The sequence below is a fragment of the Phocoena phocoena genome, chromosome 14 (assembly GCF_963924675.1).
Source record: "Phocoena phocoena chromosome 14, mPhoPho1.1, whole genome shotgun sequence".
NCBI classification, from domain to species: domain Eukaryota; kingdom Metazoa; phylum Chordata; class Mammalia; order Artiodactyla; family Phocoenidae; genus Phocoena; species Phocoena phocoena.
The window spans coordinates 54862745-54883885 of NC_089232.1; the positions used below are offsets into that span (position 1 = coordinate 54862745).

The following is a 21141-nucleotide window of genomic DNA, read 5'->3' on the forward strand; positions in this document are numbered from 1 at the left end:
CTCTCCCGCTGCGGAGCACAGGCTCCGGACGTGCAGGCTCAGTGGCCATGGCTCACGGGCCCAGCCGCTCCGCGGCATGTGGGATCCTCCCGGGCCAGGGCACGAACCCATGTCCCCTGCATCGGCAGGCAGACTCTCAACCACCGCGCCACCAGGGAAGCCCAGTTGAGTTATTTTTTTAATAGGATGCAAGATCATCAAGTCTTGAGAGTTCTAGTCAAGAACTTAGTTAAGCTAGGACTTACCATATTGGGCTCTCCTTTCAAATAAGACTATATCTGTGAAGGCTCTCAAGCGTATAGTTTCAACAAAATGGTTGTGGACTCTCAGGTTCTAAGTGTTTACAAAAAAGTCAAGAGGCCCTTAGATGACCTGCCTTTCCAATGACCTTTGTAGAATCACAAAATACCAATTGTCCATGACTTTCACTTAAGAACTGGCTTCTATCCAAGCTCTGTGGGTGTGAGTCAGCCCAAGAGGCAAGGATTTAGTGACTCGAGGGTCCATCTCTTGTTCTCATGACAGTTAAGTTCAGAGGGTGTACTCGGCCATTTATGGCACTCCCCAGTCTGGCCTGACTCACTTCTCAGCCTTCAGTTCCACGGCTATTCATGAGCCTCTGTTTCAACCAGACGCAATTAATTATACCTCGAGCATTTCTACCCTTGCTTTATACAGCTGTCCCTGATTGAGACAACTGCCTGGTTTCTTTCGGCATACTTGAATCACGCTTGCTTTCCTGACTTCCGTCCTTCTCAATACTACAACCCACAGCCCACAACCCACAGTTTCATCCTCCTATAACCATCATGTCAAGAACATTTGCCTATCATTTTTCCAGTACCACTTTCAGTTATCTTTTCAGATGTACTCCTTATCTTGCCAACCAGCATATAGGCTCCTCAGAGACAACAGTGACTGTCTTATTTCTTATGGCACTCATCATGGTGCTTTTGTTCATTCTGAGTGCCCAATAAATAGTTGTTTGTTGAGGAGCAACTACCTGTTTATTGTCTTACTCCCAATTCCTATCTGCATTTATTCCTGTGATGGAATCATGGATGTTAATGATGTTTATGAGAAAAGCAAAGTTGCCTGTATAATTAATGACAAAAAACCAATCATTTGGAATAGGAAGCAACTCCTCCCGCCACCCCAGCCCTTGGATGTCCCAGCCAGAGCTAGATAGGACATCAGCATATACAAAGACATGGGTGTGGAAATGAGTATTGAATGGTCTTGTGTTTTTATCTTTTCCCAGATGTGGTTGCTCACCTGTCTACCGCTCCCGTGAAATGGCAGCTCGTGCCTTGGTCCCATTTGTTATGATGGACGAAATCCCTGATACCATCCGAACTCTGTTGGCCAAACTCCCCGACTACACTGACCAGTGTTTCCGGCAAAATCATATTCATGGGACACTTCTCCAGGTAAGTATAGTCACTCTTTCTGACTTCTGTCAAACACAAACATTGTTAGCAGGTGAAGATTTGTTATACAAGCTTTTCACTTTATCCGTAGAACTTTTTTCTACTGCTGAAAGAACAAGTATTTCCTAGGTGTGCTTTTTGCATCATAAACATGAGTGTGGTGTCACACTGTGATTCAGTCAGGTCATCTTTTGCATTAAAACCTAGGTTTTCTGTAGCATGCTTTTCCATTTAGCCTTCCTCTCTGAACCAGGTGGAGTTGTGTCTTTTCCATCAAGTATGCCTGCAGAACATTCTAGGCCACTCCATGTTCAGGGTGAAGTTGTGAGCATTCCTTGATACACATCAGGGAGCTTAACACCGCAGTACATGAAATATCAAGCCCTACTTTCCTATTTTCTCTGTGCTATCAATATGGAAGAGACTTTTCTTTTGAATCAATATACAAATTGATTTGTTGCTTTTAACTTTTCTTCTAGAAAAGACTCAAGTATAACAAATGATTAAGAAATACACTTCTTATTGAAACTGTCCTTTTTGGCCCCAGCTATAAACTTGGTGCTGGTGCGAAGGTCTGCTGTTGTTCACGTGGCTGCTCTAGTCACACAGTGGGGCAGGGCTGGGGTGGGATTTAAATATCAGGTCATGTTTCTGATTTATGAGCAGATTAGAGAGATGGCCTTGAGGTCCAAATATATGTTCTAAGCTTGAAGTCCACACTGCTGACATCAAAGGCCTGTGATTCTGGATCCAGACTAGTCTAGGTGTCAATTTCAGATTCATCACTCACTACCTGTGCATCTGTGTCTTCATTTTTGAACCAAGGATAATAGTAGTGTATACCTCTTAGGGATTTTGTGAAGACTAAATGAATTAATGCATATAAAGTGCTTAGAATAGTACTGGGTACATAGCAAGATACATAGATAGTTACTATTGTTATTATTAGTTTTCATAAGTCTGTGCTATAATGAAAACTGATATTTTTGTAATTAATTCCGTCTCGGTGAGAATGTAAGATAGACCTATTTTTTGCCTTCCTTCCTTGGTTGTTTTATATATTTAACAAGTATTTGTTGAATGGTTCCTATATACTACTGTGTCACAATCAAAATAGTGACCAAGTCAGTTCTTGCGTTGAAGGAGTCGAGGACAAAAAAAAAGGCCAGAAAATGGGCAATTACAATATAGTATGCCAAGTGCTAGGGGAGCATAGCAGGGTCACCTGACTGGTCCTGGAGCAGTCAGGGAAAGCTTCCCAGAGAAAGTGACATCTAAGAAGAGAGCAGAAGTTAGCCAAGGGAAGGGAGAGAAAGAGTTCCACCTGCAGAGGGAACAGCATATAGAAAGGCTCAGACTGGGTGTGAGTCAGCCCATCTGGAAACTGCAGGGTTGGGTGGGACTAAAGTTCTAGGGTGGCAGGTCTCAAACTGGTCTCAGGACCTCTTTACCCTCTTAAAGGTTTTTGAGGCTCCCAAGTGGCTTTTGTCTATCAATATTTAATTAGAAACTAAAACAGAAAATAAAACACAAGAACTCACAAGCACACATTCCGTTAGTCATTAGAGAGGTGACATCATCACACACCTTGTAGCCTCTGGCAAACTCCACTGTATACTTGTGAGAGACCGAGAATAAAAGAGGAAAGTAATGTCTAGTGTCATTTTGAAAATAGCTTAATCTTGCAGATCTCCTGAAAAGATTGTGCAACTCCCAAGGGTTCCAGACCAGATGCTCTGGTCTCCGTTATATGCATTATGGATCATTGGTGGTTTCTTTAATACAAACTCTTAAGCACTCATCTCCCTTGGTTCTCACTATATCCCTGTGATGAAGAGAGGGGCTGGGGTTGTTATCTTAGTTATAAAGATGGGACCCTGAGGCCCCATCAGACTGGGTGTGAGTCAGCCCATTGTGTCAGACTCCACTGTTTCTTTGAAGGGAAAGGGCCTTGCACTAATGAGTCATGCAGAACAGGCTTTTCAGAGATTCATAGGGGATGCAGCTGAGTTAGAAGGAAGGCTTGGATTGTCGGGCAGCATCAGCCATCAGATTTTCTTTATTGAAGATCCACTCTTGGCCAAACTTAGAAGTAGTGAGGTTGGAATTGTTTCTTTGGCTCTTTCACCAATTGTACAAATGGGCCTCCCAGACTCATTCCCCGTACGCACCACTAAAAGGTCTGGCTTGTGTTTCACCAGTCTGTCCAGCAACAAAATACGGTCTTTTGCTCCCAGGGCTGCCGCCTTTGATATTCTCAGAGTTACTTCTTCTGCTACATAATATGTGAAACACTGTGGGAAGGTAAAAACCCTCTAACTCTGGGGTGGTTGTGACTATTCCTCTTGTTCCTGAGTGTTGGGGAGATGAAGGGCTTGTTGGAAAAAACAACAACCATATGGGTGTTGGGTGCTGGGTATTGTGTTTGTGTTTGTCGAACAGATTCCTGTCTTTACCAAGATTGGCTTATACTCTGGTTGAAAAAAGGAAGTCAAAGGCCTGTGGAAATCTTTTTGTCATGTCTATTCGGGTGTCTCATCTGTGTTGTAATAGTTCTGTTTCACCCTGTTGTTCTTTGTGGGGAAAGCTTAAGGGGTTAAGACAGGGAGGGCTCTTTTTCTCTTTTCCTTCTGTAGCTTATAGATTCCTTTTCCGCATAAAGCTACCTTTGAAATCAGTAAAAGACCTGCACCTGGAAAAGAGATGTTAGGGGTTGAAAGGAATAGTAATCTCCATGGGACTTTCAGAGCCAGCTAAGTAAATAGAAAGTTGTTATTTTTTTCAGAAGCAGGAAATCATTTTGTAATCAGAAAACAAATTCTTTCACAGAACATTTTCTTGAATTGTACATTTTGACTTCTTTGAAAAATGTTTACATAAATACATCAAACCTTGGAGTATTTCTGTAGTACTATACGTACTATAGCTTGAAAACGAGAAATGTGCTGATCTCTGAATTTTCGGGGACTATGGAAGAAAGACTCAAATTATAGGACATGCAAAAAAGGAAAGAACATGTGGGATTTGTTTCTTAATCATTTTAAAAACCAGAGGCTCATAATTGCCATGTTGAAATGGATGGAAGTAATGCACATCAGAAAAGGTGAGATTATCCTGCAGGTTCACGAGAGCCAGCGGTAAATGACATTAAATCTCAGTAAAGGCTAGATAAGAGACATGGACGGTACCTCATTTGGGAACAGTACTGGCAGGGCTTCCCTGTCTTTTAAGTAGAATTAAACGTCTGTTTTTGTTGCCAAAATTCTTCATGTTGGGGACTTGATGTTATTACAAGGTTACTTATCACTCCCAAGAAATCGAGTTAGAGTTCAAAAATCTTGTATTGAGGAAGAGTTTGGCCAACAATCATGAGGAAAGATTTGATTCTTGGGTACTTAACTCATCTTTTGGTGTTTCCTAAGAAAATATATACCATTTGAAGTGAAAGTTTGAATTCTGAGTTTTTTCATTTCCTGCCCAATTTGGTTATTTTTCCTATTGTACAGACGTATAAAAGCTGATCCCTGCTCTTTCTTTAATTAAGCCCTTTTATTTGGGTAAGATGAAGTGGGCAGTTGAGGAAAGTAAGCGGCTATTAAAGCAGCAAAAGCACTTTTTCATCTATCTGTACATTCTAGACAAAAGTATTCTTTTTTTCTTCAGTTAATCCGAATAATCACCACAGTTCTACACATCCCTTTCCTGGTATTAAATTTTCTCCATTTTTTACCCACAGAATCTGTTGAACACTTTGTTTAATTCTTTTATTCTGGCCCCCCAAACTTGGAGCCTTGATTTCTGCACTTTGAGAATTCTGGGTTAAAAAGATTCCACTTTTCTGGCTGTGGAGTGGAGTAGCATTGCTGCATCCATCCTTGGGTTGACGTGAAATATTAGCCAGGAATGGGCTTCAGATAGCCTAGGCCCACGCACTTAGAAAGTTTGCCGTGAGATAAGTAAAATGAACATTTTGAGCGCCTTTTGTATTCCACACGAATTGCACATGCGATTTCATTAATCCTCCCAGCAACCCAGCAACATAGGCATTATTCTCTCTCTCTCTCTCTCTCTCTCTCTCTCTCTCTCTTTCACACACACACACACACACACCACATTCTCTCTGTGTTTCTGATGAGGAAATTGAGGTGAGCCTGACAGAGTGACTTGAGTAAAGTCACAGAGGTAGTCAGGGGTAGAGAGAAGACATTAAAGCCTGCACTCCTTTTCTCTTTAGAACGTGCTGCCTCCCTAATAGTTTATGTGAATAACAACTTTTTATGCCTAGGGAAACCAAATCAAGAATCCATCTTTGTTTTTATTTTTATTTTTTATTTATTTATTTTTTTTTGCAGTACGCGGGCCTCTTACTGTTGTGGCCTCTCCCGTTGCAGAGCACAGGCTCCGGACGCGCAGACCCAGTGGCCATGGCTCAAGGGCCCAGCCGCTCTGTGGCATGTGGGATCTTCTCGGCCCGGGGCACGAACACGCGTCCCCTGCATAGGCAGGCAGACTCTCAACCACTGCGCCACCAGGGAAGGCCCATCTTTGTTTTTAATCCCTTGTCACTCAGTCTCCTTAAATCTAATTTGATATGATACTACAACATTGGAAACAAAGAAGTTCATCCATATTAGAAAGAGGGACAGAGGAAGCCGGTGAAACCCTGCAAAGCTACAACTGGTAAAAGACCTTTAAAAGTACTTATTGTAGGGCTTCCCTGGTGGCGCTAGTGGTTGAGAGTCCGCCTGCCGATGCAGGGGACACGGGTTCGTACCCCGGTCCGGGAGGATCCCACATGCCGCGGAGCGGCTGGGCCCATGAGCCATGGCCGCTGAGCCTGTGCATCCGGAGCCTGTGCTCCGCAACGGGAGAGGCCAAAGCAGTGAGAGGCCCGCGTACCACAAAAAAAAAAAGTACTAATTGTACCTTCCCTCCCTCTGCTTATCTCTTTCTCATCTTTTCATTTGGTCTCCCATTTAATACTTCTAACCTGGAAATATGGAATCCTCTCTGGGGACCTAGGTCATAACCAAGTTCACAGTTGCCACACCTTCTGTCATCCTTAAGGGTGTGACAAAACCTATCAAACATGGGCAACCATAGGAATCTTAGGTCCTAGGCCTGGGAGCTGCTGGGACCATGAAAAAGTGGTCAAGATTGAATTCAGTTCACACTGTGGGATACCTACCCTGTTCTAGGCTCAGTGAAAACATGAGTTTGCCTTTAAGGCTTTTACCTCCCAGTATGGGGGAGCTGTGGGTTAGAAGCCAAGTGAGCCACTTAAACCCTTGGGGACCAGGGAGCGTATGAATAACAGAAAGGAAGACAAGGCAAAAGATGAACGCATCAGTCATAAACGGAGACTGAAGCTAAGGCCCTTTCTGCTTTAGTCTGTAACATCCTGATGTGCTCTGTGTTAGGGCTTGAGTTAGGGTCTTTATGAGGATGGGTATAGGGGTGCTGGGCTGGGAGGGACAGCATGAGGATAAACATAGAGGTAGATCTTGGTATTAACTTTGTGGAAAAGAAAAGCAGAACACCAGGAAAGAAATAAAGATAGGCCAGTTTGGCCAGCTAGTTGTCTGAAGGAATCACTGTTCAGGAAACAGGACTAAGACCAACCACCCTTTACTGTCTGCTGTAGAGAGAAGCAGTGGAAACAAATAGAAAATGAGTGAAGGAGGGAGCCTTAAGTATAAATTCTATTGGAGTTTTCTAAATAAGGAAAAGAATGTTTTCAGAAAAAATATTTTTTACTAATATTGTTGCACCAAAACCTGTAAGTATAATTTAAAAGAATGATCAATTCCATCTTTTTAAACTGTGACCATATAAAACAGCACCTTATGCTTGAAGAATTTTAGTATCTTTTTCATATTTCTTAAAAGTATAGAATTGTGAAACAAAGTAAAAATTTGCTCAAGCTGTCCAGAAATGGAACATTCCTTGACAGATTCCATTTGGCGACCTAAGCTTGGCCTATCTCTGTTGTTTATTTTCTATACAGAAAATACAATTTCAGAATGGAAAATAAAAAACAAAAGCATGAAATTATGCTGATGTTGTAAATTGTAAATGGATGGCTGGTCAGTGTGCTTTTTTTCTGGAATGAGTCATAAAGAAAGGCTCACTCTTGTCACTAGTGGCCAGATTTACTGGTTCTTTCTGAGGACTGTGTTCCTGTTAAAGGAGAAAAATCTAAATTGTTAGGAAGGTCCCCAGTCCAAGAAGGGCTAAGGCAGAGTTTCTCCAATGGCATGGCTGTAGATGTGTCAAGTATTTATTGAATCCTTCAGCTCTCAGGGAGTCTGAGTGGGGCCTTAAGGGGCTGGAGGCTCCAGGCAATCACCTGCAGCATCTCTTTATCCCAGAGTGCCAAAGGAGGATTATATTCTGTGTGTTCCTTGACATGAAAAGGATTGGGAAGCACTGGGCCCTTAAATAAAAAAATAAAGAGGAAAGTAGACCTTGTTAAATCTTACCTTTTGGCAATATATTTCTATCTGGCAATATATTTCTATCTGGATATAAGCCCAGAAAAGTCATTTTTAATTAAAGTGCTTCTCTTGAAGATGAATTAATCCCTTCCTTATAAATATCGAAAGGCTTTTATTTGGTGTGTGTTACTTAGGGAGCTTGCGCTGGTTGTGGGAGACAGCTTTTAGCTGCCAGGTTCAGAGCATTGACTGTAGTGCACTTTCACCATCACCCACCAATGTCCTACTGCTGTTCTGTGAGGCTCTGAACTCATAGTATCAGCCAGGGGTGTGTAGAGTTCAGAGATTTGTCAGTGGTTGTATCCCCAGGCTTTTGTTACTATTTGGACTTAGAGTAGGGGAAGTAATGGTATAAAAGAATATATGTATAGGGATTTCCCTGGTGGCATAGTGGCTGGGAGCCCACCTGCCAATGCAGGGGACACGGGTTCGATCCCTGGCCCGGGAAGATCCCACATGGCGCTGAGCACCTAAGCCCACGCACCACAACTACTGAGCCTGCGCTCTAGAGCCTGCAAGCCACGACTACTGAAGCCCGCACACCCTAGAGCCTGAGCTCCACCACAAGAGAAGCCACCACAATGAGAAGCCCGCGCACCGCAGCAAAGAGTAGCCCCCGCTCACCGCAACTAGAGAAAGCCCGTGAGCAGCAACAAAGACCCAACACAGCTGAAAATAAAATAAATAAAATAAATAAATTATGACTCTGGCATATAGTAAGTGTTCAGTGCACGTTAGTTGCTGTTGTTACTGCTTGGTGTTGCTGCTGCTGCCGCCATCACCACCACCCTCATAGGGGTTTATGATCCAAAAACGTGAGGACCACTGATGCAGATGGTGAGTGAAGGATTTTGAGCTACAGAAAGCTGTGCTTTAGAAAAATTAATGTTGCGTGTTGAAATAGTAATGGAAGAATCTCTCCTGATACGTCAGTGTGTGTGTAAGGGAGAAATAAGTTGATTTTCGGCAGTTTTTACTTTACGTGTTAGCATGCTGCACAAAGACGTTCCTCTGATCGGTCAGTGTTCTCTACCTTCCAGTCGGTCATACTGAAGATTATAAGAACTGAGATTAGTTCTGATTTTTAAGGGTTGAGTTCCTGCCTATCGGGTTGTTATTCCTTGCACCTGTTTTGTTTTGAATTACACCCCCTCCCCCATACCCCATCGGAAACCCGATGAATCAGGAAAGAAACACTGTCACACTGTCCCAAACAAAGGAGTCCTTTACCATTCGAAGGGGAAAATTGGAAGTTCATAAAGTGAAAGGGAAATACAGGATCCTCCTACATAGATTAATCTAGCACTTTTCCGAGTTCACTTTTCATCTTGGAAAACACTTTCCATCCCCTCCCAGCCTTATTGTTTGAGACTTTTTATGACAGAAGATAATTCTGAATGTTCTTAAAAATACAACAAAACAAAACATTGTGCTGTGGGCACACTAGCAAGCTTCTGTCGTTTCCCAGAATTCCTATAAAATATCTGATGGTGTGTGGTCCCATCACGTGATGCGATTCGTTTGATGGGCCTCCATCCCATGAAAACAGTATTATTTGTCGTTTGTTTTTGGCTCTGCCAATCTAATAGGCAAAAGGAACACCTCATTGTTTCCTTGAGGGAAGCATTTTTGAGCTCGCAGAGCACATGTACTTGTTGCATAGCCCTGGGTTTCATTTAGAGCACCATGTGTATTTCAGTTACTAAGGTCTCAGTGGGCTGTTCAAAAGCACTGTGGTTGCGAATAGCCAGACAATATGACAGCCACCTTAGAGGCCTGAAGGAAAATCAGTCCCGGGCCTAAAGGAAATAAATAAAAGCCTTTCTATTTTAAACCATGTTATTGTTCATGACATTCTTATATTTCTCTGTACAGTTGACTCTTGAACAACTGCAGGGTTGGGGTGCCGACAGCTGTGCAGTGGGAAATCCACACATAACTTTTGACTTGCCACCACTTAACTACTTAATAGCCTGCTGTTGACCGGAAGCCTCAATGATAACATGGACAGTCAAGTAGCACATATTTTATAGATGTATTATATACTTTATTCTTGAGTAATCTAGAAAATATAAAAAATTATTGAGAAATCATAAGGAAGAGAAAATGCATTTACAATTACTGTACCGTATTTATCAACACCATTAAGTTTAATCTGTTTACAAATGAATCTTCTGTCAGTACCTACATCAATATTGTCTTCTGTGATACAAAACACTGTAGATGTTATATATATTACTAACACTAGACATTAAAAATGAAAAGACAGTGTGAAAAAGAAATATTTATTTACAGGTATAATGATTCATGCATTGATAACAAAGAAGCAGCAATATGATTGCTTTATGGTAGCCTAGCCTATACACTATGAATGAATTGTTATAAAAACTTTATGACCTACAGTATTAAAGACATATTCATAATACAGTATCAGAAACATTGTTACATTTTTAAAAACTACTTACCTGTGATAATAGGCTGATACTCAGGTTCTCCAATTACTAGAGAGAAAGGTATACCATAGTATGATAATGTAATTCTTTGAAAGCAAAGTTACAAAACGGTAAGAAAACTAACACACTATTAATTTAATATTAAATATCACTCACCTTATGCCTATGTAAGGATAGGCTATCCACTTAAGTACAAGTCTTACACACCATGTTCTACATGTATGTTGTTGTATATTTATTGAAAAAAGTCCGCATACAAGTGGGCCCACACAGCTCCAACCCGTGTTGTTCAAGGGTCCGCTGTACTGTGTATCTGCATCCCCTCCGCCCTGTCCTTCCATGGCAGTGTTTCTCAGCCTCAACACTGTTGACCGCTGGGGCCTGGTCATTCTTTGTTGTGGGGTCTGTACTTTGCATTGTAATATATTTGGTAACATCTCCCCAACAGATGCCTGTAATACCCACCCTCCCTTTTGTGACAACAAAAAATGTCTCCAGACATTTCCACATGTCCCTCAAGGGGCGCAGTCGTCCGTGGTTGAGAATGTTTGTTCCATGGTACCTGTGGATTCTCTCCATGATCCTGTGTGGGCAGGGGGTGATGCAGCTCTTTTAAAATACCGACGGCCATGACAGAAACCTTTCCAGACTCATGAACAAATTGTGGCTCAACAAACTACAGTGAGCTGTGCATGGGAATAAAGGATTAGGAGGGGGATATAAAACTCAGGCCAGAAATCTCAAAGGAAGCACTTTTCTTCCCTTTCTCTCCTTCTCTCCCTTCTCTCTCTCTCTCTGCTGGGAAAATGCTATGAACATTTAAGCCAGCTTGCTTTCAAAATCCCAGCTCTTTATAGTTTGCTTCATGTCCCTGTCTCGACGTGCCTCTGATCCACTTGCACAGTGTGTGGTTGAAACTCATTCCTGCCCTCCCCAGACTCAGGGAGCACAATAAAATTCTAGGGGTGCTTTGGAAAATAACACAAAATTAGAATTTTCTCACTTTTACTTTAAGTGCTTTGCTGTCTATTTCATTGAGTCTCTCTTGGGCAGGGGGCAAGAGGCTGTGTGGAAAAGTCTTCCCTAGGAAACAGAGGTTCTCTAAAAACTTAACCCAGGACATCAAAATTTTAATTTTGAGTTAAACATAAAGCTTTATCCAGATCCTCAAATTCAGACCTCAAAAAAGGAAACTGGAAGATAAATCTAGATGAGGGTGGGACTTCCCTGGTGGTGCAGTGGTTAAGAACCCGCCTGCCAATAGAGGGGACACAGGTTCAAGCCTTGGTTCGGGAAGATCCCACATGCCATGAAGCAACTAAGCCCCTGCGCCACAACTGCTGAGCCCACGTGCCACAACTACTGAAGCCCACATGCCGTGAAGCAACTAAGCCCCTGCGCCACAACTACTGAGCCCACGTGCCACAACTACTGAAGCCCACATGCCTAGAGCCCATGCTCCCCAACAAGAGAAGCCACCACAGTGAGAAGCCCGCGCATCGCAAGGTAGAGTAGCCCCCGCTCACCACAACTAGAGAAACCCCACGTGCAGCAAAGAAGACCCAATGCAGCCAAAAATTTAAAAAATAAAAAGTAAAAAATTAATTAATTTTAAAAATCTAGATGAGCGTGCTAAAAATATATGGTAAAGATAGTAATTATATTAATTTTTTTTGTTAAAAGGCTTTCAGATGCTGTGTATGCCTCAGATACGTAAATGTCTAGAAAGCCAGTAGTAAATTTGTGACTTGACTCTCAAAAATGTTTCAGTATATAAAAAAATTAGAGTTTTTAAAGCACACCCTTAACACCTCTTTTAGACAGTGTCATATAATTCTTATGTGTGCTTTTCTTAGTCTGATTAGAAGGATAACTACAGATATTAAAATGGAGTCTTGGGCTTCCCTGGTGGCGCAGTGGTTGAGAATCTGCCTGCCGATGCAGGGCACACGGGTTCGAGCCCTGGTCTGGGAGGATCCCACATGCCGCGGATCAACTAGGCCCGTGAGCCACAACTACTGAGCCTGCGCGTCTGGAGCCTGTGCTCCGCAACAAGAGAGGCCGGGACAGTGAGAGGCCCGCGCACCGCGATGAAGAGTGGCCCCCGCTTGCCGCAACTAGAGAAAGCCCTCGCACAGAAACGAAGACCCAACACAGCCAAGATAAATAAATTAATAAACTCCTATCCCCAACATCTAAAAAAAAAAAAAAAAAAATGGAGTCTTTCTGGTTTTGTTAAAGGCATATATTTCAAAAAATAAGCAAATTAAATCTTAATTGATTTTCTGTTGTAACTGTCAATAACAAGCATTTCCTATATCTTCTCTTCACACTAGGAGATTTGGAGGGTTGATAATTAAGGTAAAAATTTGCACTTGTGAATATTTTGATAAATTTTTTCATCTTCTGACTTTTGCATAGTTAATTTATCAGTCACCCTAATTATCAGTAATTAAATTAGTTATAGATTTTGACATTAAAATATAAAGAATTAGTAAGAATACATAACCAAGCTCATGTTGTCCTTAGAACAAACATATGGGCAGTGGTAGTCTCTTCTCTGTTTTCATTAAGAAACCCATTCAGATAGACCACTGTTTAATTCCTGTTGCTATCGAAATGCACATTCATTGACATCCATTTCCCCAAGTGTCTTATGATTTTGCAAAACTACTTTGGATAATGAATTCCACCAAGGTCATCTGCAGCGTTTTCCCTGTCTGAATTGGTAAGAAGGAAAAGATAGTCCATTTGCCTTTCTTTATTTTTTTCAGCTTTATTAAGATATAATTGACATATAACATTGTGTAAGTTTAAGATATACAGTGTGATGATTTGATATATGCATATATTGCAAAATGATTACCACATTACGGTTAGTTAACATATCCATAACCTGACATAGTTACAGTTTTGTGTATGTTTGATGAGAACTTTTTAGGTCTACTCTCTTGGCAGCTTTCAAACATATAATACTGTATTGTTAACTATAGTCACCATGTTCTGCAGTACATTTCCAGACCTCATTTATGTTATAACTGGAAGTTTCTATCCTTTTTTTAAAATAAATTTATTTATTTATTTTTGGCTGCATTGCATGTTCGTTGCTGCACGCAGGCTTTCTCTAGTTGCGGTGAGCAGGAGCTACTCTTCATTGAGGTGTGTGGGCTTCTCATCGTGGTGGCTTCTCTTGTTGCGGAGCTTGGGCTCTAGGCACGAGGGCTTCAGTAGTTGTGGCAGGTGGATTCTTAACCACTGCGCCACCAGGGAAGTCCCGGAAGTTTGTATCCTTTGATCACCTTCACTCATGCCTACCCCTGCCACTACAACACCAATCTGCTGTTTCTACAAGTTCGTTTTTTTTTAGATTCCAGGTATAAATGAGATCATACAATATTGTCTTTCTCTAACTTGTCTGATTTAGAACAATGCCCTCAAGGTCCATACATGTGGACCTTGCCAATGGTAGCATTTCCCTCCTTTTTTTATGGTTGAAAAGCATTACATTGTGTGTGTGTGTGTGTGTGTGTGAATCTCAAATTTTCTTTATCCATTTGTCCATTGATAGACACTTCGGTTGTTTCCATGTCATGGCTATTGTATCATAAAGCTACAGTGAACGTGGGGATGCAGATATCTCCTTGAGATAGTGATTTCATTTCCTTCACATATATACTCAAAAGTAAAATTGCTGTAGTTGTGCTTTTAATTTCTTGAGGAACCTCCATACTGTTTTCCATGGTGGCTACACCAATTTACATTCCCATCAACAGTGCACAAGGGTTCCTTTTTCTCTAAATCCTCGCCAGCATTTGTTATCTCATCTTTTTGATAATAACCATTCCCTGATGTTGAACTCTTTTTCGAGTACCTGTTGGCCATTTGAATATCTTCTTTGGAAAAAATGTCTATTCAGATCCTTTGCCCATTTTTAAATCGGATTATTTGTTTTTTTGCTACTGAATTGTGAACTTCTTACATATTTTGGAATTAACCCCTTATCAGATATGCAGTTTGCAAATATTTTCTCCCATTCCTTAGACTGCCTTTTCATTTTGTTGATTGTTTCTTCTGCTGTGCAGAAGCTTTTTTATCATTATTATTGTTATTTTTCTGGCTGCATCAGGTCTTAGTTGCGGCACACGGGATCTTCACTGAGGCATGCAGGGTCTTTTCATTATGGTGTACGGTCTCTTCATTGCAACGCTCAGCCTTCTCTCTAGTTGAGGCGTGTGGGTTTTCTCTCTCTAGTTGTGGTACGTGGGCTCCAGAGCGCATGGGCTCTGTTGTTTGCAGCACGCAACCTCTCTCATTGAGGCATGCAAGCTCAATAGTTGTGGCGTAAGGGCTTAGTTACCCCGCGGCATGTGGGATCTTAGTTCCCTGACCAGGGATCAAACCCGCATCCCTTGCGTTGGAAGGAGGATTCTTTACCACTGGACAACCAGCGAAGTCCCGAAGCTTTTTAATTTGATGAAGTTCCACTTGTTTATTTTTGCTGCCATTGCTTGTGCTTTTGGTGTCATATCCCTAAGATCATTGCTATGACCACTGTCAAGGAACTTTTTCCCTATGTTTTCTTCTAGAAGTTTTATGGTCTTAGGTTTAAGTCTTTAATACATTTTGAGCTAATTTTTGTGAGTGGTGTAAGATTAGGGGTTCAGTTTCATTCTTTTGCATGTGAATATCTAGTTTTCCTACCACCATTTGTTGAATAGACTACCTTTTCTCCATTGAGTGTTCTTGGTTCCCTTGTCAAATACTAGCTGACCATATATGCAAAGGTTTATATCTGGGCTCTGGATTTTGTTTCATTGGTCGATGTGTCTGTTTTTATGCCAGTACCATACTGTTTTGATTACTTTGGCTCTGTAATATAGTTTGAAATTGGGAATTGTGATGCCTTCAGATTCCCCACCCACCCAGGATTACTTTGACTATTCAGGGTCTTTTATGGTTCCATGTGAATTTTATTTTTTTGTTTTTTTTGTTTTTTTTCTATTTCTGCAACAACAACAAAATACGCCATTGAAATCTTGATAGGAATTGCATTGAATCTGTAGATGGCTTTGGGTAGTATGGACATTTTAACAATATTAATTCTTCCAATCCATGAACATGGGATATCTGTCCATTTATTTGTGTCTTCTTTAATTTTTTTTTCACCAATGTCTTCGAGTTTTCAGTGTATAGATCTTTCATTTCCTTGGTTAAATTTATTCCTGTGTATTTTGTTTTCAATGCTATTGTAAATGGGATTGTTTCTTTATTTCTTTTTCAGATAATTCATTGTTAGCAGATAAGCACAACCAATTTTCGTGTGTTGATTTTGTATCTTGCAACTTTACTGAGTTTAATTGGTTCTAACAGGTTTTCTTTTTCTATATATAAGATCATGTCATCTGCAAACAGATAATTTTACTTCTTTTCCAATTCAGATGCCTTTTATTTCCTTTTCTTGCCTGATTGCTCTGGCTAGGGCTACTAGTACAAGATATAGATCATTAGGTTTCATCTTTGCTCTAGTGCATCCTATGTTGAATAGGAGTGGTGAGAGTAGGCACCCTTGTCTTGGCCCTGATCTTAGAGGAAAAGCTTTCAACCTTTCATTATTGAGAATGATGTTACCTGTGGGCTTGTTGTAGATGGCCTTTATTATATTGAGGTACATTCCTTCTATACCCACTTTGTTGAGAGTTTTTATTGTGAATGGATGTTGAATTTTGTCAAAGCATTTTCTATATTTATTAAGATGATCATATGATTTTATCTTCTATTTTGTTAATATGATATATCACACTTATTATATTATATAAGTTGAGCCATCCTTGCATCTCAGAGATGAATGCCACTTGATTATGGTGTATGATTTTTTAAAATATTTATTTATTTATCTGGCTGTGCTGGGCCTTAGTTGCGGCACGTGGGATCTTTTAGTTGCGACACGTGGGATCTTTAGATGTGGCGTGCAGGATCTTTTAGTTGTGGCATGCAAACTCTTAGTTGCAGCATGTGGGATCTAGTTCCCTGACCAGGGATCAAACCCAGGCCCCTTGCATTGGGAGCGTGGAGTCTTAGCCACTAGACCACCAGGGAAGTCCCTATGGTGTATGATTTTTTAATGTGCTGTAGAATTTGGTTTAATAGTATTTTGTTGAGTATTTTTGCATCTGTATTGATCAGGGATACTGGCCTGTAGTTTTTTGTTTTAGTTTTTCTTGTAGTATTCTTATCTGGCTTTGGTATCAGGGTAAGCTGGTCTTGTAAAATGAGTTTGGGAGTGTTCCCTCCTCTTCAGTTTTTGGGAAGAGTTTGAGAAGGATTGATTTAAGTAGAATTCACCAGTGAATCCATCTGTCCTATGGTTTTCTTTGTTGGGAGGTTTTTTTATTACTTACTCAGTCTCCTTATTAATTAGTGGTCTGTTCAGATTTTTTGTTTCTTTCTCATTCAGCCTTGGTAGGTTCTTATGCATATTTCTAGGAATTTATCCATTTCTTCTGAGTTGGCCAATTTGGTGGTGTACAGTTGTTCATACAAATGCCTTTCTTCTTTGCCTTGTTTATTACTGTGTTCCATTAGACCCTTAGATAATAATGCATTTATTCAACAAAATTATGTATGCATCTAGCTCCTAGAGCAGTGCTGACCATTCTGCCTTTCTGGCTACCCGGGGAACCCCCCTCCCACCCCATATCTCATACTTTAACCTTTACTTTAACCTCTTAGATCATTAGATTTCATCTTTGCCCTTGTGCATCATCTGTGATGCTTCTCCCAATTAATAGTTCTGTCTTAATGTAATAGTAGTTGAGAGCGGAACGAAGACTCTGGAGTAAGACTGTCTGGGTTCAAATGCCAGCTCCACTGCCCACTTAGATTTCTTAGCCTTCATTCCTTCCTCTGTCAAAAGAGAAACAAATAATTTTCTGGGGGTAGCTGTGAAAATTAGGAAAAACAGAGCCCTCTAATGGTTACTGATCTTCTGTCTCCATAAGAGGGCAGGGGGGTGGGGTGGATGTTCTTTAGAGCAGGAAGGGGCTCTTTTGAAACTATTCTAAAGCCTCACTGGTTGTGACCTCCTCTGTGTGCAGATGAGTTTCATGATCACTCTTGAGTGTGGCATGCTGTCAGGGATTCCTAGCAAGGCTAAATCTCCAGATTCCAGATGTTCACTTTTTTTGCCAAATGAAGGTAGACTGTTGCCTTCCTGCTTCATCCTCCACTTTCTTTTCTTATTAATAAAGGGAATGTGTGTTATATACTTGAATTAATGGCACTCTGGAGCATTTGTTAGGTATGTAAAGGTGTCGGATGTTTTATTTGTATTGCATAGGTAGACCTCTCTTTTCACTAGGATCTTGGTCGTTCTCCTGCTTGGGGATGCCTTTCTAAACTCAGCAAAGTGAACTTTCTGGTGAGGGGGACGTTTTTCATTAACTTCCTAAGAATCGTATTTCCGAAAAGGGGACTGAAATTGTTTGGAGTTATTTTTTTATATCAAATGGATTTAATATGTTTTTTTTTTTGTTTGGTTTTTTTTTTTTTTTGCGGTACACGGGGCTCTCACTGTTGTGGCCTCTCCCATTGCGGAGCACAGGCTCCGGATGCGCAGGCTCAGCGGCCATGGCTCACGGGCCCAGCCGCTCCGCGGCATGTGGGATCTTCCCAGACCGGGGCACGAACCTGCGTCCCCTGCATCGGCAGGCGGACTCTCAACCACTGCACCACCAGGGAAGCCCTTAATATGTTTTTTTAATTGTGACTTTGAAGAGTTTATAAGTGCCAGAAAATTCCATCACCTTTGTTAAACTTCAAAGAGATCAGTATAATTAACATCTTAAATGTGCTGTTTGACATTTTTCCCCCTTATTCATTATTTAAGCCTTTAAAAATTATCTTTATTTCATGTAGATGGTAAGACAGGTTTTACTTGTAAGTTTAAGTCAGTTTATAGCACGTAGACATTATGCCTTTCCTTCTTGAATTACAGGATATATAGTAATTTTTATATCTAACATGTTTCTAAAATGCAATTTTAGTTTCAGTTTCCTGTTTTATAATTGATTTTTTCAAGTATGTGAGACATTTACTAGTCCAGTTAAAGTGTTCTTTTTATACTGGAAGCAGTATTCATTGATCAGTCTGAGAGAAAATTTAGTCATTAGGTTTGATTTTTCAAGTGTTTAAGCACAGAGTTATAGGGCAGTAGTTTACATTAAAATGTATGATTGAACATACACTTACGTGTGTGTATATATGCATTTAGAATTAAGGTGTTGGAAATTTGAGTCCATATTCTCATAGTGGGTTAGAGATGCAGTACAATCCATGCCCACCAAATCAAAACGAGGTGGTAGATTTCTGAAGAAGATCAGTTACCAGTGCCCTCCAGCCTGTAATCTCTAAGCAGTGGTGAGGCTTCTGCTCATGCAGCCTACTCTTCCCCAGGACCTTCACAGCCTCATTAAAGAAGGAGAACCATATTGTTTTGCAAGTGTGTCTTCAAGATCATGATTTCACCTATTCTGGATAAATGTATGATTTACTTTGTTAATCTTCCTTTGTCCTAGCTTTTCCTTCTTTGTTGTTTCTCTAATTTTTACTTTCTCTCCCTCCAGAAGGAAAGCACAGAGTAAGTAGAGGTACCCAATTGCCATCTGTCTCTCCATTCCAGAAGTTAAATCTTCGATATCACCACCTCAATCATGAGTTTAGTCATTTCTAAATTCATACGGAGAAGGTAGAGGTAGGCTGTGTCTGTGTTGCAGGTTGGGCTGGGCGTGGTGGTGGTGGCCTAAAAACGTCTACCATGTAGTTTAAAACAAATCAAAAACAAAAGCCACACGAGAAAGTCTGCCTCGGAGTTTGTATTCAAGTGAGTAGATCTGAGGATTGAAAACATTTCATTTTTTCTTCCCTGCTTGGCTTTTCAGAGCTGGGATGGGTTGCTTTGGAGCGGAGTGAACACTCATTCCCAAAAGAGGCCAGGCACAGTCTCGAGAGCCTTGTTACTCAGAGTGTAGAGCCAGGCCAGCAGCATGAGCGTTGCCTCGGCCTGGTCTGAAATGCACACTCCTGGGCCGCCCTAGACCTGCTGAATCAGAATCTGCATTTTCACAAGATCCCAGTTAAACTCATATGCTCATTAAAGTTAAGAAGTACTCGTCCAAATAAGCCTTTTCCAGAATGTTGCAGTGGGCTTGTAACCCACTACGTATCCATACTGATGTAAATAAACAAATGATTGAACGAATAAATAAATGGGGGAGAAGAGACACAGAAGAATCCCAAATCTATGTAGTTACCCGCCCCCCTCCCCCAGTGCCTCCTTCAGAAAGTGAAGCTCACCTTCCCTCCCCTCATTCCTGGAGTGTGGGCTGCATTCAGTGACTTGCTTCTACAGGGTATGGAAAGAGACAGGAGAGGAGAGTAACTCTATGGTGGAGAAATCTGGCAAACACTACATCTCAGTTATGTGATCCAGCCTAATATCAACAATGATAAGACATGTTGATAGCGTGTGATAGCATGTACCCTTGTTGTGATATGATGAAAATGGCATGTCACCTGTCCTCCCCAAAACTCATAATCCTAGTCTAACAAACAAAAAATTCAGACAAACCCAAATCGAGGGACTTTTTACAAAATATCTGACCAGTACTCCTCAAAACTGTTAAGGTCATCAAAAACAAGGAAGAAGTGTGAGAAACAGTCACAGGCCAGAGGAGCCTAAGGAGAAAGGAGACATGCCAACTAATATAATATGGTACCTGGATGGGATCCTGAAACAGAAAGAAGACGTCTTCTTCTGTATCTGTACTTCTTTCACTAGTAAAAACTAGTGAAATCTGAATAAAGTATGTAGAGTTTAGTTGACGTAATGTACCAATACTTTCTTAGCTGTGACACATGGACCATAGTCATAGAAGGTGGTAGCAAGGAGGGAACTGAGTGAGGGATATACAGAAACTTTGTGTACCATTTTTGCAACTTTTGGATACATCTAAAACTTACTCTAGTACATCCTGCTTCTCGTCCTCTCACTTAGAACAGATTTTCTTTCTTATGGAGTAGTGATAGGTAGAGGTAAGCATGATGTGTGTATTCAGATTGCCAGAGCCTCTGAAAGGCTCTTCTGAATGTCAATAATTACTGACACCTGACTTCATCCGAGTGCGGTATTTGGGCCTCGGACAGGAAAGTAGCAACAGGGTCCTCACTGTTGACTCCAAGCAGGTGTTGGTTGTTTTGCTTCTAAGTGGGATAGAACTAGGCTTCATCCATTTAACAAGTGTCCTTCAGTAACTGAGACTGCCAGTTTAGAATATGGCTCTTTATCTTTGTCTGGGGGCATCCTAGTAAATCCCTAACACCAAATTCATGTGGGGAGAGGGACATTCATTCTGTCTGTTTTCAGCCTTAGAATCAGAGAACTTTGAAAATGAATTGAGCCAAATGGAGGCCATTGTTGAAGAAGAGGTGATTTTCATTAAAAGTAAATGTTGGCTCAACTGTCTCAGCTGCTGGTAGAAAAAAAATCATCAGAAGGGTCTTTAAAAAAAGAAGGGTCTTTCTTCAGGAGTATAGCAACAGTGTCTTTGTACCCGACAATCTAAACAGAAGAAGGCCTGCACTTTCTGAACCATATCTTTATATACACCAAATAAAGTGGAAGAGAGTACTGCTGGTTATGCGTAGAATCCTTGGAAGGGCAGACATAGAGAAGGGCTATTCTGTTTTCTACAAGTACAATGTTAA

At 41.0% G+C, this 21141-nt stretch overlaps 1 protein-coding gene across 1 annotated transcript in view; it reads left to right on the top strand.

Moving 5' to 3' along the window:
* The window catches only part of THADA (THADA armadillo repeat containing), a 311584-nt gene that overhangs the window by 163356 nt on the left and 127087 nt on the right, over positions 1 to 21141 (top strand). Inside the window, 1 exon segment of the mRNA XM_065890727.1 lies at positions 1262 to 1430. Coding sequence (XP_065746799.1) covers positions 1262 to 1430 — 169 coding nt within the window.